This window comes from Carcharodon carcharias, chromosome 12, assembly GCF_017639515.1.
Source record: "Carcharodon carcharias isolate sCarCar2 chromosome 12, sCarCar2.pri, whole genome shotgun sequence".
Taxonomy (NCBI): Eukaryota; Metazoa; Chordata; class Chondrichthyes; order Lamniformes; family Lamnidae; genus Carcharodon; species Carcharodon carcharias.
Window position 1 is genome coordinate 112,287,030 of NC_054478.1, and position 23,585 is coordinate 112,310,614.

Here is a 23,585-nt window from a genome sequence, read left to right on the forward strand (position 1 = left end):
CAGGATGCGCCCAAATTTGGGGGATTGGCCAAAGATGCGGCAATAGACCTGGCATATAGACGACAGGCCAAAGATATGGTAGGGGAGAGGGGTACGGGGACTCTGTTCGGGATGTACGCCCGAGCGGTAGTAGAACAATACCCGTTCCCGTCTGACTGGCCACCCCTGGAAGGAATATGGACCACGATTAAGGAAGGAATACAAAGATTGACCCGGCTATGTGTACGGGATGCCTTGTTGTTAGGAGTCTTGGATGAGGTAGAAAATGTCAACGTGAGCAAACAAGCCAGGGATCACCTGGTAAAAACGGCTCCCCCACATTATAAGCCGTTACTGCTTACCATAATGTTGAGTGGCAAAGGAGAAACGTTGGGGGAGGCTCGGAGTATGATGCGGGAGATGGGAGGACTGGGAGACTGGGGGGCGCAGGGCCGGGGTAATAATGGGACTAGGGAGGGACGTCGCTCGGAAACTCGAGGTGACTCTAGATCCAACCCCAATCAAGGAGCCAACCCCGGACCCTCCCGCCGAGCCCTATGGCAAGCGTTGATGCAAGCACAAGTCCCGGTTGCGGACGTTGATGGGAGACCCACGAGAGAGCTGCAGGAAATGTGTAAACGAAAGGGACTTAAAGTGTCCAGGGTAGAAACTGAGGCCCGTGAACCACGGGTGACGGCAGAGGAATTGGTAGAGCTACTAATACAGAAATGCCAGTTCAGGGAGGCGGGGAACGTTGCTTCAGATAGAGGGAAAACCCCCACCCGACCGCAATGGGAGTCCTCCGAGGAGGAGGAAGGAGAGGTGACAACCCCTTACAGGGAATGTTGCAAGGTAGACCGGCGCACTCGCAATGCGAATAAGAAGGGGAAGAATAAGAGAGGAAGGGGTGCTAAACGCCTGTACCCGGCGTTGTCAGAAGAGGACGAGTGGGAGGACCAATAGGGATTGGGCCAAGCCCCGAAGATTTGCCCACAAACGAGCCAATGGTCGGCCGATGACATCAGACCACATGTGGCGGTGACCATTTATTGGCGCAAATCTGTTCAGACGGTTATGGCTCTAGTGGACACTGGGGCGGAGGCCACCCTAATCCATGGAACTCCCCATAAGTTTAAAGGAACCCCAGTCACATTAGTGGGATTGGGAGGAAACTTAATAGAAGGAAAAATGGTGCAATTACCCTTAGGGATAGGGGCAATGCCGATCAGGACCCATTCGGTAATCATAACACCGGTCCGCGAGTGGATCCTAGGAATGGACGTGTTGGCAGGGCTAACCTTATACCTGCGACACGGCAAATTTGAATTTGGAACCTTAATCCATTGTCGCACGGTATTGGTGGGAAAAGTGAAAATGGACCCCTTTCCCATCCCAATAGCCGAAAAGGTGATCAGCCTGCGACAGTATAGAATTCCTGGTGGGCACAAAGAGATCTCCGCCACCATTAAGGAATATTTAGAAGCGGGGGTACTAAAAACGTGTTCGACTGCTTGGAATAACCCGTTGTGGCCGGTCCGTAAGGCTGATGGATCCTGGCGGATGACGGTGGACTATCGGCAATTGAACCGCCATACCCCTGCCCTGACGGCGGCGGTACCTGACGCCGTTACCATTATAGGACGAATACAACATCACCCTGGTACTTGGTACGGAGTGATCGATTTAGCTAATGCCTTTTTTACTATCCCAATCCCCGAAGATAGACAGGAACAGTTTGCCTTCACGTGGGAAGGTAGACAGTTCACATTCACACGGTTGCCTCAAGGCTATCTGCACAGCCCCACTATATGTCATAGGATAGTGGCGGAACATTTGGCAAGGTTCGAAGTGCCGGACCATGTAATGGTCTCCCACTACATTGACGATATAATGATACAAGGTAGTGGGCAGGCCCAGATACAAACACTGTTGGACGCATTAGTCCAACACATGAAGGGGTACGGATGGGAAATCAACCCGGCAAAGATACAAGGGCCTTCCCAGACTGTGAAGTTCCTGGGGATAATTTGGAATAAAGGGGAACGAGAAGTTACCGAGAAGGCCAGGGATAAAATTCAGGCCTTCGCAGTTCCTCACACGCAAAAGGACGTACAGCAATTTATCGGACTATTTGGCTTTTGGAGGCAACATATACCACATTTGGGACAGATACTGAGACCATTATACCAAATTACCAGGAAGAAGGCAGAGTTTGAATGGACTAACAACCATCAACTCGCCTTCGAGATGGCCAAACAAGCGATACAGCAGGCTGTATCCCTAGGAAAAATACAGTCAGGACCGGTCGAATTGCAGGTTTCGGCACAGGGAGACTATGCAAATTGGAGTCTATGGCAAAAACAAGGACGCGTAAGGAAGCCGTTGGGGTTTTGGTCTCGTAAACTACCCCCGGCGGGGGGGAGGTACACCCCCTTTGAGAAACAACTGTTGTCCTGCTACTGGAGCTTGGTGGAAACCGAGGCCCTGACAGCGAGACACGAAGTAATTATGAGAACGGCTATACCCATTCTCCCGTGGGTAATGAGTGATCCCACTACACATAGGATAGGGACGGCCCAAGAAAGTAGTATCATCAAATGGAAATGGTATGTGTCAGAAAGGGTGAAGACTGGGCAGAAGGGGGTGTCAGTCTTACATGAGCAAGTGGCGGAGGCCCCTGAGGGAGGGGAAGTGAGATTCGAGGTGATTGAATACACAGAATCACCTGTGAAACTTGGGAAAAGGTACGATGAGCTGACGTCGGAAGAGCAAGCCACTGCTTGGTTCGTGGACGGCTCGGCTCAATGGAAGTCAGGACGGCGTAGGTGGAAGGCCGCTGCGTATAATCCAAAGCAAGGGATTACATTGGAAGAATTGGGAGAGGGTAAGAGCAGCCAGTGGGCCGAGCTCAAGGCGGTGCATATGGTAATCATGCAGGCCGGAATTATTGGGGTACACCTATTTTCCGATTCATGGTCAGTAGTTAACGGGATGACTCAGTGGATGCCCACATGGCAGGCCAATCAGTGGATGATCCAAAGTCGGGAAGTATGGGGTAGGCCGCTGTGGGAGGAAATTTGGGAGAAGGCCCAGCATTTAAGGATATTTATCACACACGTGGACGCCCACACGTCCCGAAATGACGCAGAAGCCCTCCATAACCGATATGTTGACGGCATAGTTCGAGCTATGGTAATACAGAGGGACACCTCGGTGGACCTAGCCAGATGGGCACACCAAAAGGCTGGGCATTGGGGGGTACAAGGGACTCTACAATGGGCCCGGGATCGGGGTATAGACCTGCTGGTAGACGATGTAAAAACCGCAGTGAATCAGTGTGAGCAATGCCAACACCAAAGACAGGGAGTGCCTCAGCATATGATGGGGCACATTCACCGAGGAGAAGGCCCCGGCCAAAGCTGCAGATGGACTTCGTGGGCCCATTGCCCACGTCCCAGGGATGCAGGCACATTTGCACAGCAGTGGACACCATGTCTGGGGTCCTGGTGACCCATCCTTGTCGCCATAATAATCAGCAGGCAACCCTGCGATGCTTAGATATGATAGAACAATTCTATGGGATGCCTATGCAGGTCCAGAGCGACAACGGTTCGCACTTTACGGGAGGGCGGATAAAGAAATGGTGCAACGATAATCATGTCGAATGGATATACCATGTGCCGTATCATCCGCAAGCAGCAGGACTGATTGAACGGATGAATGGGATCTTGAAGTCCTCTCTTCGGAAGGCGGGGGGGGCGAATGATTTGACAAATTGGAAAAAGAACCTCATCCGAGTTGTAAAACAAATTAACAATCGTCCATTGGGGAATGGAGTTACACCCTTAAATAGGATGATAAAGGTATGTGACACGCCCGAGGCGCGTCCCATTAAAATGTGGAAATTCGATGCGGAAGCGGAACTGCCAGTCCGGGCCACCCCGGCATCAGCGGGGCTTGATTTGCGGGCCTTGACTACCCGGACGTTGGTGCCCCAAGTGCCAACGGCAGTTAAAACCGGCTTGGGATTAGTTTGCCCTTCCGGGACTTATGGACACATTCTCCCACGATCTGGGTTATCACTGAAAGGGATCGATGTCATGGGTGGAGTTATTGACGCAGACTATCAGGGAGAGATTGGGGTTATCCTAGTCAACATCACCACCGAGCCCTACGTGGTTAATAAGGGGGATAAGATCGCCCAATTGGTAATTAAACCTTGTGACATGTCCACTGTGGAGGAGACGGGGGCCCCTACGAAAATAACCGAACGGGGAACGGGAGGTTTCGGATCCACTGATGTAAAGGGGGCTAAAGTTTGGGTACGCCAGCCAAATGGCCCTCCAAAACCGGCAGAAATAATCGCCCAAGGGAAGGATAGTTTGGTGACAATAATGTATCCAGGGGACTCAGCCTGGCATAATGTGCCGGCAAACCAATGCTACCTCCGAGAAACATGAGCCCACGTCTTCTCGTCACCATAGATCCGGATCATGGCATGGTGGTGGGCCCTGAATGTGCTATGGACTGTTGGAATCCTGGGTCGGAGTATGTCAAGACCCGGGTCGGAAGAAACGAAACACAATGCTGGTGCTCTGGGACAGATCGTCAGCTGGGAAGCCAGTGACCAAGAGCGAAGGCAGGACAATTTTACGTGCCCCTCCGGACAACGATGTGACATTATGACTATCACCAGCAATTGCACGTTGTATCGATGCAAGGGCAGCTTTGAGGATGCAAACACAACAGTGGCCCCGGGCTGCGCACTGACCATTCACACCCGGGTGAATATGTGTTCCGAAGGACAGTGTCATGAGGGTGGTATTGAATGGACTATTATTACCGCCAACGACGAAATGAGGATTACCAATGGGACGCCAATCACTGGCAGAGGCCCAATGGACTGGTTAATCAGGGGAGAGTCTGGCATCCCAAAACATCAACCACCTTCCGACTGCCAGTCATACCCGAATGTAACCCTAAACGGCGACGACGGGCATGGTACGATACCTTGTTAGGAGGGGCAGGGACAGTAATGGGGATATCCAATGCTATAGACTCTGAAGTGACCCGTACTAAATTATCCAGTACGGGGCAAGCAACTGCACAAGGCCTGTACACTATTGGCCGATGGATGCCGTCGGCCATGATGACGCAGGAAGAGACTGCACGAATTTTGCTGCATTCCTTAAAATGGGAATTGGACGTGTGGGATTCGACTCAACGGCTGTTCCAAAATTTTACTGTACAGATGAACTGGACAATTTGCGGTATCCAAATGCTGCATGCACATTTGCAAAAAGAACGATTTTTACGAATAGTCACTTCGCCTAATGTTCAGGCCTGGCGAGGGGTGTGGAACGTATCTGAGAAATTATGGATGAACACCTATCCGGACAAAACATGGTGTAATGCAACGCTGTGTAAAGGACATTTTGTAACCTTGAATGTAACTGATTTTGTGACGGTGTGCCGATATTACGTATTGCCGGTCATTACATCTGATGGATATTACTTTCTCAAAACAAAAGGGAATTGGTTCAGTCCGGACACCAATCTTACCTATGACTTGTCCGCGTGTGAGCAGGCGGATCAAGGAAAGGCCTGTCTGTTGATGGATCGATATCGAGACCCGTGCCTTACAGAAGACACGGCTTTGTGTGAATGGATGATTGAGGCACCCCGAGATATGATGTGGCAGATTGGTCCCCATACGCTCTGTGTGGCCACTAGTCATGCCCATGCCTTACTCCCGACGACCCCTTTTTCAGGTTGCCTTACTGGCATCTATCGATGGCGGTGGCAGAACCATACTTACCTATTGACCAATTACAGCGGAACGCAACACCTCACCACTATGCAGTGGCAGGTATGGCTGCACCCTTGGAGTATCTCGCTAGAGCGTTTTAAACAGGCCCTCGATCGCTCGGAAGAGCTAAAGCAGATATTGCGACAACATCAAATCAATGTTACCCGGGTGACTGTGTCCACCTTTATACATGGCCAAAAGGTAGTACACGCTGCTCATGTAGTAGAGGTGGAATCCGCCCATCACTGGTGGGATCTGTTCAATGGGCTGTCAACTACGGCACGACGTTCCCTATTTCCTCCGTTGTTCATTTTAATCGGAGTTTTAGTGATTCTGACCTGTTGTAATATACTGACCTGTACGTATGTTTGCCGTGTGCGGCAGCAACTGGAACAAAACATGTACATGTTATAACAATGTATTGCTTATTATTATGTATTTGTATAATCGTTACATGTATTGGGCCAATCAGTGGAATGTAATATAAGGGGTTAACATGGTGTCCCAATACATGCAAGATTGGATCCAGGCACCAGTTGACCTTGAACACAAGACGTTGCTAAGAGACTTCCTGTTATCTACTGAAGGGAGTCGGAGCCGAAACCGCATGGGAACAATGCCCAGTACTAAACAATGTGTTGGACGAGTGCCCAACGCGGACTCAGTGAACTCGGCAAGTAGCGCATATATAAGCCTGGAAAGTCCCCAGTTCGGGGAGTCTGCTCCGGGTTAAGCTAATCGCTGAGCGTGGGTCACAGGCGGCACCTCCGCAGAACTGACGGCTCCCAGTTCCAGTAATTCGTGGAGTAAGTATATAGCCAATTATGCCAGACCCGTTGTGAGTATCGGACCTGGTTTCTATCCTATATAGGCTAGGTAGGAAACAAGCAAAATAAAATAATATTATCCTAGCAAGCTAGTCTCCTGTTCTTTGTTTCCGCATCAAACTACCCGCCTGCGAACCTGATCCTCATAATTTCTTAGAACATGGTGTTCCCTGCTTCCAGAAGCTGGACAGACTTGAAGGAATCCCCCACCATCAGCACAAGGTATCAGCAATGTGTGCCACCCACAAACTGCACTGCAACAGTTCACCAGGGCTCCTTTGACAGCATTTTCCATTTTCCAAAGGTTTAGAGTCTTTTGCCTTTCTCATCCAGTTTTGTGAACTTTGTTTCTTTCAAGGGTGAGAATCTGCTGCCCTTGTCCTTTTAGATGATCGCAGTCGAGGGTTGGGAAGGTGCTGTCTAAGGAGCCTTAATGAATTCCTGCAGTGCATCTTGTAGACGGTACACACTGCTGCAACTGTTCATTAGTGGTGGAGAGAGTGAATGTTTGTGGAAGGGGTGCCAATCAAGCTGGTTGCTTTGTCCTGGATGGTGTCAAGCTTCTTGAGTGTTGTTGGAGCTGTACTCGCCCAGGCAAGTGGAGAGTATTCCATCACACTCCTGACTTGTGCCTTGTAGATGATGGACAAGCTTTGGGGAGTCAGGAGGTGAGTTACTTGCTGCAGGATTCCTAGCCTCTGACCTATTCTTGTAGTCACAGTATTTATATGGCTAGTGCAGTTCAGTTTCTGGTCAATAGTAGCCCCCCAGGATGATTGAAAGTAGACTGAGAGGGCGGTAATTGCCCAGATTAGATTTTCTCTGCTTTTGGTGGACAGAAATATACATGGGCAATTTTCCACATTGTCAAGGAGATGCCAATTTTGAAGTTGTACTGGAATGGCATGATTAGGGATGCAGCTAGTTCTAGAGCACACATTTTCAGCATTACAACTGAGTTGTTATTGGAGCCTACAGCCTTTGCTGTGTTTGCTGCACTCAGTCACTTCTTAATATCACATGCAATGAATTGAATTGGCTGAAGATGGGCATCTATGGTGCCGGGGACCTCAGGATAAGGCCAAGATGGATCATCCACCCAGCACTTCTGGCTGAAGATGATTGCAAACACGGCAGCCTTAGCTTTTGCACTCATGCTGGACTTCCCCATCATTCAGGATGTGATGATCATGGAGCTTCCTCCTCCTGTTGGTTGTTTAATTGTTCACCACCATTCATATTTGAATGTAGCAGGACTGAAGAGCTTTGATTTGATCTGAGCTGTTGATTGTGGAATCATTTAGCTCTGCCCAAGACATTCTGCTATAGGCTGTTCTTTGGCATGCATGCAATCTTATGTTGTGGTTTGAGCAGATTGACATGCCTGTTGCTGCTGCTGGCATGTTGTCTAGCCAGGCTTTTTCCCTGGCTTGATGGTAATGGTAAAATAAGGAATATGCTGGGCCATGAGTTTACAGACTGTGGTTGATTGCAATTCTCCTGCTGCTATTAGCCCAAAGCACCTCGTGGATGTCCAGTTTTGAGCAGCAAGGACTGTTCTGGGTTTATTTAGGATTGGGACAATGCCACACAACACAGTGTACTAAGTCCTCAGTGTAAAGGTGAGACATGGACAGATGCATCCTTGCAGGGAGATCGATGAGGTGAGGACAAGTAGATTTTTATCTTGTGCTGGTTCACTCACCTTCTGCCACAAATCAAGTCCGGCAGATATGGCCTTTAGGACTCAGCCAGATCACTCAGTAGTGGTGCTACCATGCTGCTCTTGGTGATGGGACATTGAGTTCTCCAACCCAGAATACTGTTACACTCCCAATAACTTTTTTTAAAAAAGAAATGGAAACTTCCAATGACTGACTGAAAGGATCACATCACGAGATTTCAAGTCTAAGACTTTTACTGTAACAAACAAACTGAAAGCAATTCTAACTGAACATTATTTTTGCAGGCAATTTATAGTCTAAACTACAGAAAAGATCTTGTTTATTTTTAAAACAATCAAAAATCTCTCTCCACTAATATACTTTACTCTGTCCCTTAAGTGGACACTTAATTCTCCAGGAATCAGTCTAAAATGATGCTTATCTCCTGAGGGCTTGTTTCCTTTCTTTTCCTTTCCCAACTGGGTAACTCATAATCCTAGAACTGACTTTCATGGAGAGGGATGAATTATAGATTCTTCCCTCTAGCCAAAGCTTGGAGAATCTTCTAGCCTCATTTAAATCCTCACAAACCTGGTCTCTTTAATCTGAGCACAAGCTCTCATCTGCATTCTGCATGGGAAACAACAGAGACTTGCCACCCCTGCCTCTCAGCTCTTTCTCTCTCTCTCTCTCTCTCTCTCAGATTCTTGCAAATCGTCCCTCTTTGTGAAATTCAATGGTATTTTCGGAAAACCTGCAAACCGATTGTACAATAGCTTCCTATGGACTCTTCCTCTCTCAAAGCCCAACTCTATGGCAGCATGAATCACAAGGACCTTGTATCCAGATAGAAATGCTAATAAGCCATCATCTCAACCTCCAACTTCGTTCTATCTTGAAATTAAATATAAAGTTTAAAGTATAACCATTTAGAAAATCTGACATTTCTAACACCACCCCCCACCCACCCTATGACTTGGAGACTAACAACCTATCCACTGTCAGCACAACTGCTCTTGTCATTGTTTACAGATGCTGCTGAAAATAGAGACATATTATCGAAGCTTTTCATTTTGCATTCAACAAAACAAACATGAGAATGGCAAATTTCAAACAATTACTACCATTTATACTCCGGGAGAAAAAGGTGCTGATTGATTGGCAAGTTGACTCTGGTTATTAGTTACTAGATACATTGATTGATTATCTTAAATTAATTGCTAATCTATTAGCATGGCTCATTCACACTTACTAGAAATGACATACATTTATACACAAGGACTTGTTTTCTGCCAACAAAAGGAATATATTCAAGCCTTGCACCTTTTCTTTTTAATTACCGGGGAGCTTGGGGAGCTGATACTTTGTTTTCTCCTTGGCAATGCCTCAGCCAATCAGAGTTGATTTGTCAACCAATCAACACCTATTTTTCATGTATTATAAATAGTTGTGATTGTTTGAAATTTGACTTTCTTGCGTTTGTCCTTGTGAGCGCAAGACTACGAGCTTTGGCAACATGCCTCTCTTTTCAGTGTTATTCAAGTTATATACTACCAAATGACTGTTTGTTTACAGTTGTGATATCTTCCACTTTCTTCCCAGTTAGGCAACCTTTAACCTTTGCCAACCAAACCACCGAGGCTTGTTGCTGGGCAGAATTCAGAATAGGTCACATGGTGCCCTTCATTCCTCCATATTACCTTAAATTAAAGAGACAGCCCCAAAACGTAACAATGTTACAAACTTCATATTTGTAACAATACATTCAGTGCCCTTGGCACCCTCAGTGTCTCTTCCATGTGGTGTCGAACATGGAGGAGCACTGATTTATCAGCTGAAAGAGGGTAGTAAGTGGAAGATTAATATTCATATTAACAATGTAAAGATTTGCACTTATAGAGCACCTTTCACAATCTCTGTATGTGTCTCAAGGGTCTTCACATATTCTGATATAGGAAATAGACATATAAACTAATGGCAGGAATAGATCTTTTTCTAGCAAGATTGCTTGAGATAATTTTGTCACGTGATACGTGTTCCTAATGCACTTTCAATTTAATGAATCACATTCTCCAGGAGTATTCTCTGCCCCAGCTCCTCGAGCACATCGGGCCACATTTGCTCTGAACATCTCCCCCGCCCTAGATCTCTCTTGCCCTAGACCTGATCTTACATAATTACCTAGTTTCTCTCTAATCACCTCCCATGACCCCTCCAAACACATCTTGCCCAAAGAACCATCTCCTGATTCCTTGACAGTATTCCCATTATGTTTATGACTACCCAACATTGCTCCCTATTTACCATGTTAGCTGACGTTTTTAATAGTCCTCCCTCCTCTGTTATTGCCCCCATCTCTTCAAATCTGGCTTTATGCTCCTGTGCTCATCACCACAGATGCACTGGTGGAATACTGGAGGCTATTAGGCCCAGTGAACTGAAGCATAGCAGTCTAAAGAAAGCTGGAGGTATTCCTTAGTGAAGGAAGCTATGGCTAGGAAAAAGGTGTCTGCAGCTGTCATATAAATGAGATAATCTCTTACTAATTGCATAAACTTCAGCAAGATCAGCAGCCCATGGTACTATTGACCTGTTTACAGGTTTTCTGGCAGGTTCTTTGTCCAACAATTTCCTGCATCTCTATTTACTCATTTTAATGTTAACCATATAGCTGAGATCATTGTGGTAAAATATTCGCTTTGAGTTTACCAGGTATCAATGCTGTTTGGGACAATTTCTATGAGGGTCCAAAATAAGTGAGTTAAACAAGATGAAAGTATAATAGAGAGTATTTTATTAGGTTCACAAATGTTTTTCAATAACAGTCTAGAAATCTCTCATTCTCCTGAAAGATCCGATAGTTGAGTTATAACCACCCCAGTCACCGTATCTCTTATATTCTCCGGGTCTCATGAAGTACTGTCGGCCTTTGTAGTTGGGATGTTCATAGAAGATCCAGTAACCATCCATCACATGGCAGGAGTGAATGTCACGGTAACGGAAACGATCGTAGACAGATGAACAGTCATCCATGAATTCCATCATCTGTCCTCCAAAGTCAGGTTTCTCGTAAATCCTCATTCTATAGTTTCCACCTCGGTACTGTAATAGAAATAAGATGCACAAATGTACATTTGGTATATGCAGAAAAAGAGGAACACTGTAAAGGAAGGAATATAACGGAGCTCAGATGATGACATCAACAATGAGAGCAAAGCTGAGATAATTTATTAACTTCGATTGAATAGGTTGACTATGTTTGAGATTGTTTCTCTGAGTGGAAACAGTTTTCTCTTTCCTATAATGTATTTAAAAATTACAATAAGACAAATGAGGTGAGTACCAATATACCTGTAAACAAGTTGTAGCCAGTCCTATCTTAGACTGGCTATGGGCAGCTTTATTACTTTCTACACTGTTAAAATGCCAACTTGGCATATAGTGCCAAATATCTGCTAAGTTGCAAATATATGTTTACAATTATATCCTAGATATTCATGAGCATTGAAATAGGCTGCCATCATAAGGCACCTGGAGCTAACAGTTCTGAAAGAGACTCATATTTGACTCAAAATGTTAACTTTGTTTCTCTCTCCATAGCTGCTGTCAGACCTGTGGAGTATTCCCAGTTCTTTCTATTTTTATTTCAGATTTTCAGCACCCAAAGTGTTTTTCTTTCCTTTAATACCCAGAACTAACTTCCCAGTTTACACAACTATTGACATATGAACCAAACTGTATAACTTAACAGCAGCTACAAAATTATAAGGGCTGATTCTAACTTCTGGCAGTGACATAGAAACATAGAAAATATGAGCAGGAGTAGGCCATTCAGCCCTTCCAGCCTGCTCCACCATTCATTATGATCATGGCTGATCATCCAAATCAATCGCCTGCTCCCGCTTTCTCCCCATACCCTTTGATCCCTTTCGCTCCAAGATCTATATCTAACTCCTTCTTGAAAACATACAATGTTTTGGCCTCAACTACTTTCAGTGGTAGCGAATTCCACAGTCTGGATGAAGAAATTTCTCCTCATCTCAGTCCTAAATGGTCTACCCCGTATCTTCAGACTGTGACCCCTAGTTCTGGACTCCCCCATTGGGAAGATCTTTCCTGCATCTATCCTGTCTGGTCCTGTTAGAATTTTATAGATTTCTATGAGATCCCCCCTCATTCTTCTGAACTCCAGCGAACATAACCCTAACCGACTCAATGTCTCTTCATGTGTCATGTGTCAGTCCCGCCATCCCAGGAATCAGTCTGGTGAAACTTCACTGCACTCCCTCTATAGCAAGTACGTTCTTCTTCAGATAAGGAGACCAAAACTGCACACAATATTCCAGATGTGGTCTCACCAAGGCCCTGTACAATTGCAGCAAGACATCCCTGTTCCTGTACTCGAATCCTCTGGCTATGAAGACCAACATACCATTTGCCTTCTTTACTGCCTGCTGCACCTGCATGCTTACCTTCTGCAACGGGTGTACAAGCACAACCAGGTCTCGTTGCATATTCCCCTCTCTCAATTTACAGCCATTCAGATAATAATCTGCCTTCCTGTATTTGCTACCAAAGTGGATAACCTCACATTTATCCACATCATACTGCATCTGCCATGCATTTTTCCCACTCACTCAGCTTGTCCACATCACACTGAAGCATCTCTGCATCCTCCTCACAGCTCACCCTCCCACCCAGCTTTGTGTCATCTGAAAATTTGGAGATAGTACATTACATTCCCTCATCTAAATCATTAATATATATTGTGAATAGCTGGGGTCCCAGCACTGATCCCTGCAGTATCCCACTAGTCACTGCCTGCCATTCAGAAAAAGACTCGTTTATTCCAACTCTTTGTTTCCTGTCTGAAATACATGTTAGTGGATTGGTAAATGAGGCTGGGTGTGTGACAGGCAGGCAATCCTGTTAACTACCACTGGCAAAAGTTAAAATCAGGCCTCTAAAATGCATACAAACTCAAAAGTTGAGCACATTGATCATTTTCTCAGTATCAGTTTCTGTAGAATATATAAACCACTAGAAGTAACTTACATATGGGTAGGAGCGACATGACCTGATACAGTCATTGAATCCCATCCAGCGCTGGTAGTCAGGATATTCTCCCCTGCTCAGAACATACTGGTATCCCATGTAATTGGGTCTCTCATACACCACCCACCAGTCACTCATGACACGGATGGAGTTACAGCGGCTGAAGTAAGAATGCAGGTCAGCACAGTCACTACTGCACTCATAGTGCCGACCTTGGAAGTTTCTGTCCTCGTAAAAGATAATCTGTGAAAAGATATAGATTTGTAAGTTAATAATTCTCAAACCAGGCTATACTTAATGAAGAATACCATATATAAACTCTAAGTAATCCTTGCCTTTCCCATTTTGAGATCAGTATTAGTTGACTGAACGTTTCACTGCATCACACAGCTTGGTATTTATATGCTAGACAGAAATGCCTCTCTGAGCTGTACTTTTGTTATTTTAATGTTTGCAATTGTTTGAAATCAGCACAAAAGCAGCAAACCACATGTCACATACACTCATTGTAAAGAAAACCATTTTAAGGCACCTATGTTTCATTGAATGTGTTTTGCCTCCATATCATTTTAATTGTTGAGCGCAAGAAGTAATAATGCATTGGAATCCAGTGAGTTCCTGATACTGTACTTACACAGAAATTTGTGAACAGTTGTCTTTACACATTCAACCAGGTATGTTTCCAATATTTTAATGTAATGACCAAAGTCGAGACTAAAACTGGTCAAGATGCAGATGTACTTTCCCAGAACAAGTTGCTTTTATTGCAGTGCATAATTGGCGATTTATAACTGCCAGGGCGATTAGATTCCAGATTGCGGTTCAAAGCCCGTAAACTTTTATCACTGCCTGTATCCATTTGGTAATATTAGAACTGTGAATGTTGAGATTTAATATTTATGAATAATGGTTACGGTTTATACGAGGTTTTGTATTTTAATGAATGTCCTTTTATTCCACAGATGCTCATGTGTGAACAAAGTCATATTGAGAATGTATGTACTGAGAGAGTGGAACTGGAGTCTTTAGTGGTGACTAATAAAAAATCAGTGAAGGAGAAAAGAGGCTCTGGAGTGACCCTGTTCAAAGGATACCGATGAACTGAAATCTAATACATGACATAATCACACATTCGCTTACCAGAGCTGACATCCTGAAGCTCAGAAAAGGTCAGGTGAAAGAATCATTCAATCTTGTAGTGTAGAATAAGTTATTGTAATTTCCAGTGGTTTCTTTCATCTATGTTTGGTTGGTTAGTCTGGTTCATTGATCCTTGTATGCTTGCTTTATTGCTTAAACCTGTGGGTGGACCAGAAAGCTGACACCACTAAATGTTTCAGAAAAGATCTGGGATCCAGCAAAGCTTATATGTGTTAGAAATCTTGTTTGTTCTGAGATGTTTTAAAGCATTGTACATAAAGATTTAGAACTGGAGTCATCTCTGTCATGCTCTGAGATAAATAAGATAGACAGCAACCCAGAGCAAACATACAAAAAAATGGCCACCAGGATGATTGAGAAAAGTTTGTCTTTACGAGCTCCAGACCATTTCTTTCACTGCCAGGAGACCCTTCCATGTTGTGGGGTAGTGGATTTCAGGGTTCCAGCCCTACTTGCTTAATACAGGGATGGACAGGCCAATGTAGCAGTGATTTGTAAGAAAGTAATTCTTGGAGCAGAAGGCCAGCAAGTATTCGAGCAGCTCACATAAGATACGTCTACATTTGATACAGCAGTAAGTGTTCTTGAAAATACTTCAGGCCAAAGAAAAGTGTGATGATATACATTATGTCAGAGATCCCAGGGAAATGGTGAGACTATAAAACAAGACATGGCAGCAATTGGCTGCTACATGTAAGTTTGGTACACTAATGAATGAACTAATTTCTGACGAATTAATTGAAAAGACTTCATTTCCATTAAATGGAAACATTTCCTCATGAAAGATAATGATTTAGCTTTGGGAAAAAGCCATGACTTTGGCTGTCCAAATCAAATCTGACATGTTAGATTCAAAGAGGTTACACAGAAATGCAACCTTAGACTCAGGGTTGCAGACACCGTTTGCCCAACCAGCTCAAGTGCAAGAGCTCTGGACAGGGAGACCTCAGCAGTCTCATCAACACGTGCCCCATCAAGGCCAGATACCTTCAAAACTGTACCCAAGTTGTGGAAATGCTCACCGAATCACAAAACCATGTCCAGCTTGAGGGAAAAAGTGCAACTCATGCTTAAAATGGAATCATTTTGCAAAGGTGTGTAGGTTGGAAAAGAAGAAGACTTCATGGTTCAATACGCGGAAGTGTCTCTTTCTGGAAGTGAGGTACAGCATAGATATACCATTACACGAGGTAAAGCACCAGGTTACTTTAACAAGTGCTCAGCTGAGGACAAACCCTATAAAGCCAAACCTTGTGCAAAAGTATTTGCTCAAAGAAATGTGTACAAGAACCACTAAAGGACACATTCCAGTGTAAGGCTTTGTTCTGGACGACCTTCTTCCTGCAGAGATTTCTGCTGATACACAATAGTGAACAAACTTTCAAATGTGATCTATATGATAAAAACTTTGCAACTCCCTCTGTGTTTTAAGAGTCATATAAAGACACATACTGGAGAGAGTAAGATTTGTCCATATTGTGGCCAGAAATCTGCCAGCAATAGAATATCCTGGGCACAATTTTATGGTGGTAGGATTTTATGGTCCTACTGAAGACTTATGAATGGATTGCCACATTTTTGGCCCTGCTATGACAAGGCCATAAAATTCCACCCTATGTGTGCACATTTTTTGAAGCTACACAGGTGAGCACCCCTACCAGTGTCCCCACTGTGACAAAGCTTCCAGAAAGAGTGATGGATTGACGATGCATATTAGAACACATGGGACAGAATTTTACGCCTTGTGTGTGGGCACATGCCTGACCCAATCCAGCATAAAATTGCGCAAGAAGACGTAGGACAAGTGTCCCGATGTCATCCCATATGCGCGCAATCCTCAGGCCGGCGGGCGCACACGGGTGTCAGAGCCGCACCAGCCAACAATTAAAAGATCACTTAAGGCCATTAAAAACCAAATTGATCCAGATTTTACATTGGCTGTGTGATTTTGCACTCACCGCACAGGCAAAATGGGCAGGCGGGAAGCTCACATTTTGCAAAACCTCATCCAAGGGTGGGATAGAAAGGGTCAGCAGCATTGCCATTGTGATTAGTGAGGAGTTTAGGAGATAGTTTGCTATTGGTTGCTTATTTGAACTTGACAGCCTCATCTTAGTTCTGAGCTTCAATATTAGCATTTCCAGGCTTCATTTCAGAACTCATTGCTGTCTCCAAGGCCCCCGGAGGATTTTGACCATGTGGACCCTTCCAGGTATCAGACAGCCTTCTCTTACCCTGGTAATGGGGATTGTGCTCTCCCCCAGAGGCACCTCCTCTGAGGAGGAAGAGAGGGGCAGAAAGTGAACGAGGCTAGGTGTCCCAATGCAGATTCCAGGAGAGGGACCTGTGGGAGGAGAGACACAGTCACAAGGGGCACAGGGCCAGCAGATAGTCCAAGGTGGAAGGGGCCGCAGAAGACGCCACTTTCCTGCTGCCAGGGTTTACATGCAGCAATGCAGCTACCTCAATATGTTCGAGGTGCAGTGCCAAAGGAGGTTCTGCCTCTCCAGGGAGGCAGTGACCGCCATTTGTCAGATGATTGGGCCTGAGATCAGTTCCAGCTGTGTGGTTTGCCACCCCATGGAAATGGCTCTGAAGGTCACAGTGGCCCTCAACTTCTATGCCTCCAGCTCTTCCCAGGGCTTAGTAGGGGACCTTTGTGAAGTGTCCCAATCAGCTGTCCACAGTTGCATCAAGCTGGTGACAGAAGCTCTCTTTAGGCGGATAGTGACATTTATTCATTTCCGAATGGATGATTGCTGGGTTCCCCTGCATCCAGGGTGCAATCGACTGCACACGTGGCCATCAAGGGGCCAGCGGGTCAGCCAGGTGCGTTCATCAACAGGAAGGGATTCCACTCGATGAGTGTCCAGATAGTGTGTGACCACAAGACTCAGATTCTGCAAATCTGTGCAAGGTACCCTAGCAGCTCCCTTGACCTTTATGTCCTCAGACACTCCCAGATGCTGAGGCTCTTCAGTGCTCCAGTCTGACTGGATGGATGGCTACTGGGTGTCAAGGTCAATCTGTTGAGAAGGTGGCTTTTGATGCCTCTCTGCCAGCCAAGAACAGAGGCAGAGCAGTGTTATAATCGGAGTCATGCCTCCACAAGGTCAGTAATAGAGAGGACCATAGGTCTTCTGAAGATGCGCTTCCGAAGCCTGGGCCATTCAGGGGGTGCACTACAATACCCCCCAGAGCGGGTGTTACTGATGGTGGTTGTATGGTGCACTCTCCACAATCTGGCACTGGCAAGGGGGGACCTGCTGGAAGAAGAGGATCTTGAGGCAGCTCCACAGGCCACAGAGGATGAATCCAGTAATGAGTCAGAAGAGGAGCATGGTGAGGAGAATGCTGAGGGCACGGAGGGAGACCCCTGGATCCTTCAGGAATGCAGGGATGCCATAATCCAATGCTCCTTCAGTTAGACTGCCAAGGATCAGTTTCCACCTCATGTCAGGGCTGCTGCCTCCATCCCGGGTGTCTGAAATGATCCTTTCATTTGAACCCAAAGTCCACTCAGTGCCTGTGCAATAAAGTTTAGAGCCACCCATGTCCAGCTTTACATAATGGTGTACCCTGCACTAAATAAAAAGGTGAAGCATACTCAGGCCAGTACAACAAAAAAAATTATGTTATTTCCACTCTCAAAGCAAATTAACATTACTAACTCTGGTAAGTCTGGTCAGGTCCAATCCTGACATTGTCATCAAACCTGCTGACAAGGGTGGTGCTGTTGTTGTCTGACACACTGACCTCTACCTCGCAGAGGCTGAGTGTCAACTCACAGACGCTTCCTCCTACCTCTCTCTGGACCATGACCCCACCACTGAACATCAAGCCATTGTTTCCAGGATTGTTTCTGACCTCATCTCCTCTGGAGATCTTCCTCCCACAGCTTCCAACCTGATAGTCTCCCAACCTCGGATAGCCCGCTTCTACCTCCTACCCAAAATCCACAAACAGGACTGTCCCGGCAGACCGATTGTGTCAGCCTGTTTCTGCCCCACGGAACTCATTTCTTGCTATCTTGACTCCATTCTCTTTCCCTTTGTCCAGTCCCTTCCCACCTACATCCGCGATTCCTCGGACACCCTACATCATATCAACAATTTCCAGTTCCCTGGCCCCAACCACCTCCTCTTTACAATGGACGTCCATTCCCTCTACACCTCCACCCCCCACTGGGATGGTCTGATGGCTCTCCACTTCTTCCTCGAACAGAGGCCAGAACAATTCCCATCCACCACTACTCTCCTCCGTCTGATTGAACTTGTTCTCACACTGAACAATTTCTCCTTAAACTCCTCTCACTTCCTCCAAATAAAAGGTGTGGCTATGGGTACCCGCATGGGCCCCAGTTATGCCTGCCTCTTTAAGGGGTATGTGGAACTTTCCTTGTTCCAATCCTACTCTGGCCCTCTCCCACAACTCTTTCTCCGGTACATTGATGATTACTTCGGTGCTGCATCATGATCTCATCTGGACCTGGAAAAATTTATTAATTTTGCTTCCAATTTCCACCCCTCCATCATTTTCACATGGTCCATCTCTGACACTTCTCTTCCCTTCCTTGACCTCTCTGTCTCAATTTCTGGTGATAGACTGTCCACCAATAGCCATTACAAGCCTTCCGACTCCCACAGCTACCTCGACTACAGCTCCTCACACCCCACTTCCTGTAACGAGGCCATCCCATTCTCTCAATTCCTTCACCTCCGTTGCATCTGTTCCGTTGATGCCACTTTCAAAAACAGTTCCTCTGACATGTCCTCCTTCTTCCTTAACTGAGGTTTTCCACCCACGGTCGTTGACAGGGCGCTCAACTGTGTCCGGCCCATCTCCTGCGCATCCGCCCTCATACCTTCTTCTCCCTACCTTGTCCTCACTTATCACCCCACCATCCTCCACATTCAAAGGATCATCCTCCGCCATTTCCGCCAACTCCAGCATGATGCCACCACCAAACACATCTTCCCTTCACCCCCCCGGCGGCATTCCGCAGGGATTGTTCCCTCCGGTACACCCTGGTCCACTCCTTCATCACTCCCTACACCTCAACTCCCTCCTATGACACCTTCCCAGGCAACCGCAGAAGGTGCAACACCTGCCCCTCTACTTCCCCTCTCCTCACCGTCCAAGGGCCCAAACACTCCTTTCAAGTGAAGCAGCATTTCACTTGCACTTCCCTCAATTTAGTCTACTGCATTCGTTGCTCCCAATGTGGTTTCCTCTACATTGGAGAAACCAAATGCAGACTGGGTGACCACTTTGCGGAACACCTTCGGTCTGTCCACAAATATTACCCAGACCTCCCTTCACCTGTGTGGCACAGCTTGCCATTTCAACACTCCACCCTGCTCTCATGCCCACATGTCTGTCCTTGGCTTGCTGCATTGTTCCAGTGAAGCTAAACACAAACTGGAGGATCAGCACCTCATCTTCCGACTAGGCACTTTACAGCCTTCTGGACTGAATATTGAGTTCAACAATTTTAGATCATGAACTCTCTCCTCCATCCCCACCCCATTTCCGATTTTCCCGCTCCTTTTTGTTTTTTCCAATAACTTATATAGATTTTTCTTTTCCTACCTACTTCCATTATTTTTAAGTGTATTTCCATCCATTGTTTTATCTCTACCTTTTAGCCTATTTAGATCCCTTCCCCCCACCCCAACCCCACTAGGGCTATCTGTACCTTGTTCGTCCTGTTTTCTACCCTTAATTAGCAGATTCCTTTAGATAATATCACCACCTTCAACACCTCTTTGTCCTTTTGTCTATGACATCTTTTGGTTATCTCCACCTATCACTGGCCCTCTGTCCAGCTCTTCTTGTCCCTCCCCCACCTTAATCCAGCTTATATTTCACCTCTCTTCTATTTTTACTTAGTTCTGTTGAAGGGTCATTCGGACTCAAAATGTTAACTGTGTTCCTATCAGCAGATGCTGCCAGACCTGCTGAGTTTTTCCAGGTATTTTTGTTTTTGTTTTTGTTTTGGATTTACAGCATCCGCAGTTTTTTGCTTTTATCTTACCAACTCTGGTGTTCATTTTCACACCAGTAAACATATAAACAAAACATTATAGAACAGAAAATCACCCGTGAACAGTCCCCCTTGTGCTCAAGATGCCTTAAGCTTACGTTTGTGAATGCTGCGTCTTGGTGCCCCCACACCACTACCACACGCTACCACCCACCTTCCCACCCACCCCCCCAACCCCCATCCCTCACTGGCAGCGGCATTGGAGATAGCCTGCTGACTCTGCTGACTTGTTGGCCTTGATGACCTTGGCGGTTGTCCTCTGGCCTGTGGAGCACGTGCTGGCCCCAACTGGAGGGAGTGGCCAGTGCCATGACTGGCATCTCCCCAGTCATCAAAGCCTCATCAGATGCCACGGTCACTGGCAGAGGGGCAGAGGAGTTGCTGCCAGCATCCAGAGTGCCCTGAGAGGAGCCCACAGAGATGACAAGCAGCTTGCGCACCAACGTGGGGTTGCTTTGGACTTCCCTGCTCACCATTGATAGACAGGCACCTAGCTGGGATACCACATGCTTCATCCATCTCCGACACCGGCACTGTCATTGACTGTGTGAGAGCTTGCAGGTCCGTGCACAACCTCAGGAGCCCCGATTCTGTCCCTGGAGATACCTCTCCATGAGGGTCACCACTCTCTCAATGGAGGAGTGGCAGTGTTCATACTCTGCATGGACTCTTCCACAACAGAGAACCTGGCATGCATACACTAATGGACTTCTGCCAGATCCTCCCTCATGTCCCACTGGACATCCAGCGTGTGCTGCCTAATGGACAACTCCAGAGGCTCAGCATCCACCTTTGACTCAGCATCGTCCTGGTCTCCAGCAGTCCTCCGACTGCTGGCGCCCTGGGATCTCTCTGCCTCCACCTGCACCTCAAGCGAGTGTGACGTGCCCTCACCACTGTGCACCAACATTCTAGCTGAAGATCTAATACCTACCGAGGTGCTGGTATCTGGGCTGGTGCCTGGTTCAGAGAGCGGGTGTGGCACAGCTGACGTCTGGCAGTCCTCTGGCATCAGGAGTTGCTCTTCGGGGTCCTGCGAATAAGTGCCTGCTGGTGTATCTAATGGAGAACAATGACATGTCATTAGTTTAAGTCATCACAATGTCACTGTGCATGCCAGGCACCCTGGTGAGACAATGGAGATCTGCATTATGGTGCCATCATCTTTCAATGATCAATGGGGACTCCAGGTTTGAGGCTTCCATCAACTACACAAGAGTCTACACAAGAATGTTTTCACAATCTGAAACTCTCACCTCTGTGCTCTGCACTCATACCTTTGTCTGACACCTCGGCCACTCCATGACTGGCTGGATGAGGTGTGTAGTGGCTCTCCAGCTCCAAGGTGCCCTGCTCAAATCATTTCAATATTAGGAGGTTTGGGGGGCCTCCGCCTGTCCGTGACCTCTCAATGTTGTTATGGGTCATCTTCTCCTGAAAGGACAGAGAGCATTGATTAGTCCACTCTCTACCTGCAGCACCATTATAGCCTGGCCAACCCCAGCTAAGGAACATCTCACAGGGCACATCCAAGTCGTGGCCCTTGAGCCGCAAGGCACTCAGTCTAAGCAGCCAGGGCTCACCCCTTTGGCCAGCTCTGGTGTCATTGACAGTTGGCACTCAGACTCTAACACCCCTGAACTCCTTAACACTTCTCCACACTGGTCCATGCCAACACGGTACTCACCTTTCCTGAGTGCAGCAGGTCCTTGAACTTTTTGTGATACTGCCACCCATGTGTGCTGCACAACATCGTGGCTGCTGGTCCCAGCTGCTGCCCCCTCCCAGGCTTTTTTGCCTCGTGCAGTGGCTTCCTCTTGCCATCCCTGAGAACGAGGGTGTCCCGCCTGACACCTGCTTCCTCCAAGAGGACCACGAGGCACTCGCCCAAAAAACAGAGGGCCCATTGCCCACCCGACCATCCCTCCCACCTGACGTCTACAGCTGCTGTTGAAGCCATAGCTTCACTCCCTAGAACACAGAATGTATGATCCTTTCCTGGCAGCCTTCAAGGAGCTGCCTCTGCTGTTTTCAAACCGCCCGCCGGGTCGCCATTGGACCCAGCGCCAACAGGCCCCCGCTCCCGCCCAGCCCTTCCTGACCATTGGGAAGACGCATTTCACGCTGGGTGGACCTTAATTGGCCAGTCAGCATGAAATCGCGGTTGTGGGCCGTTTGCGGTCAGTGGACCTGTTTCCCAATTGCTCCCGGGCCCACAGTTCGAGCACACCCACCAAGGGTAAAATTCAGGCCATGGGAAAAATCTTACCAGTGCTTAGAATGTAATCAAAGAGGGGCCTAGATGAACATATGAAGGGACCAGCCAAACTTAGCATAAGTCATAATTTTCACATGCCACTGACCATTCTTAAGCCATCAACACTAGTTAACGAGAATGTCAGAGTAAAAGCAGATGAAATCAAAAGGTGACAAGGTAAAGTGAAAACATACTTTGTCAAACATAAAGACACAAGGGAACCACGATTTGAGCTTGGACACTGAGTTTGATTCAAATGCCAAATTACAACAGCATACTTGAATCATCTCTATCAGATCCAAAGCAGATCAAGTGGTTGCTCTGTACCAATGCTTATCTGTTGGGTGACAACACCAAGTGGAATACGAGACACATGGTAGTGAGCAGACCAGATTATTTTGAGGACCACGATTAGGAGGATACATTTCCTTTTCCTATAAGTGACACTGATCACCTATCTTATCAAGTTGATTATACAGAAGCACAATAACAAATTCATAGATCTAATCACAAATCAAAGAGATCTTCATATCTCAAAGACTATTTCAGTACTTAAAGAAAACAGATAAGTTGAACTCTAAGAAATGATGACATATATGTGCTTGTTGTTTATAATGATTTAATTGAAAATATGGTCTTTCATTAAAATGGGGGAAAGATGTGGGGTGGGATTACGATCCCATTGGCATCAGGCGTGTTTGGCAGCGTGAGCGGACAATATGGTGAGAAGGCCAAAAATCGGTTTCACGATGTTGTGAAACCAGTTGGCAATCATCCGCTCAGCCTA

General features: G+C 46.5%; 1 protein-coding gene across 1 annotated transcript; it reads right to left on the reverse strand.

Annotated features, from left to right (window-relative positions):
* Positions 1–1,043: 1,043 nt before the first annotated feature.
* On the reverse strand, positions 1,044–22,501 carry LOC121284708. The gene is made up of 7 exons (XM_041200261.1): positions 22,229–22,501; positions 21,819–21,891; positions 21,527–21,600; positions 13,670–13,699; positions 13,335–13,577; positions 11,170–11,381; positions 1,044–1,386 (listed from the first exon to the last, which is right to left on the reverse strand). Exons 1-7 carry the CDS (start codon positions 22,499–22,501, stop codon positions 1,044–1,046), a joined length of 1,248 nt encoding a protein of 415 aa, XP_041056195.1.
* Positions 22,502–23,585: the final 1,084 nt, after the last annotated feature.

Bases quoted from the DNA above. Each gene is read 5' to 3' on its own strand.
- LOC121284708 (XM_041200261.1), bottom strand. From the start codon at position 22,501: ATGGCTTCAACAGCAGCTGTAGACGTCAGGTGGGAGGGATGGTCGGGT. The intron at 11,382-13,334 runs GTAAGTTACTTC...TTTCTATTACAG, and splicing joins CATGTCGCTCCTACCCATAT to TACCGAGGTGGAAACTATAG. The intron at 1,387-11,169 runs ATACGGTGACTG...CAGGCTGATCAC, and splicing joins AGACCCGGAGAATATAAGAG to CTTTTCGGCTATTGGGATGG.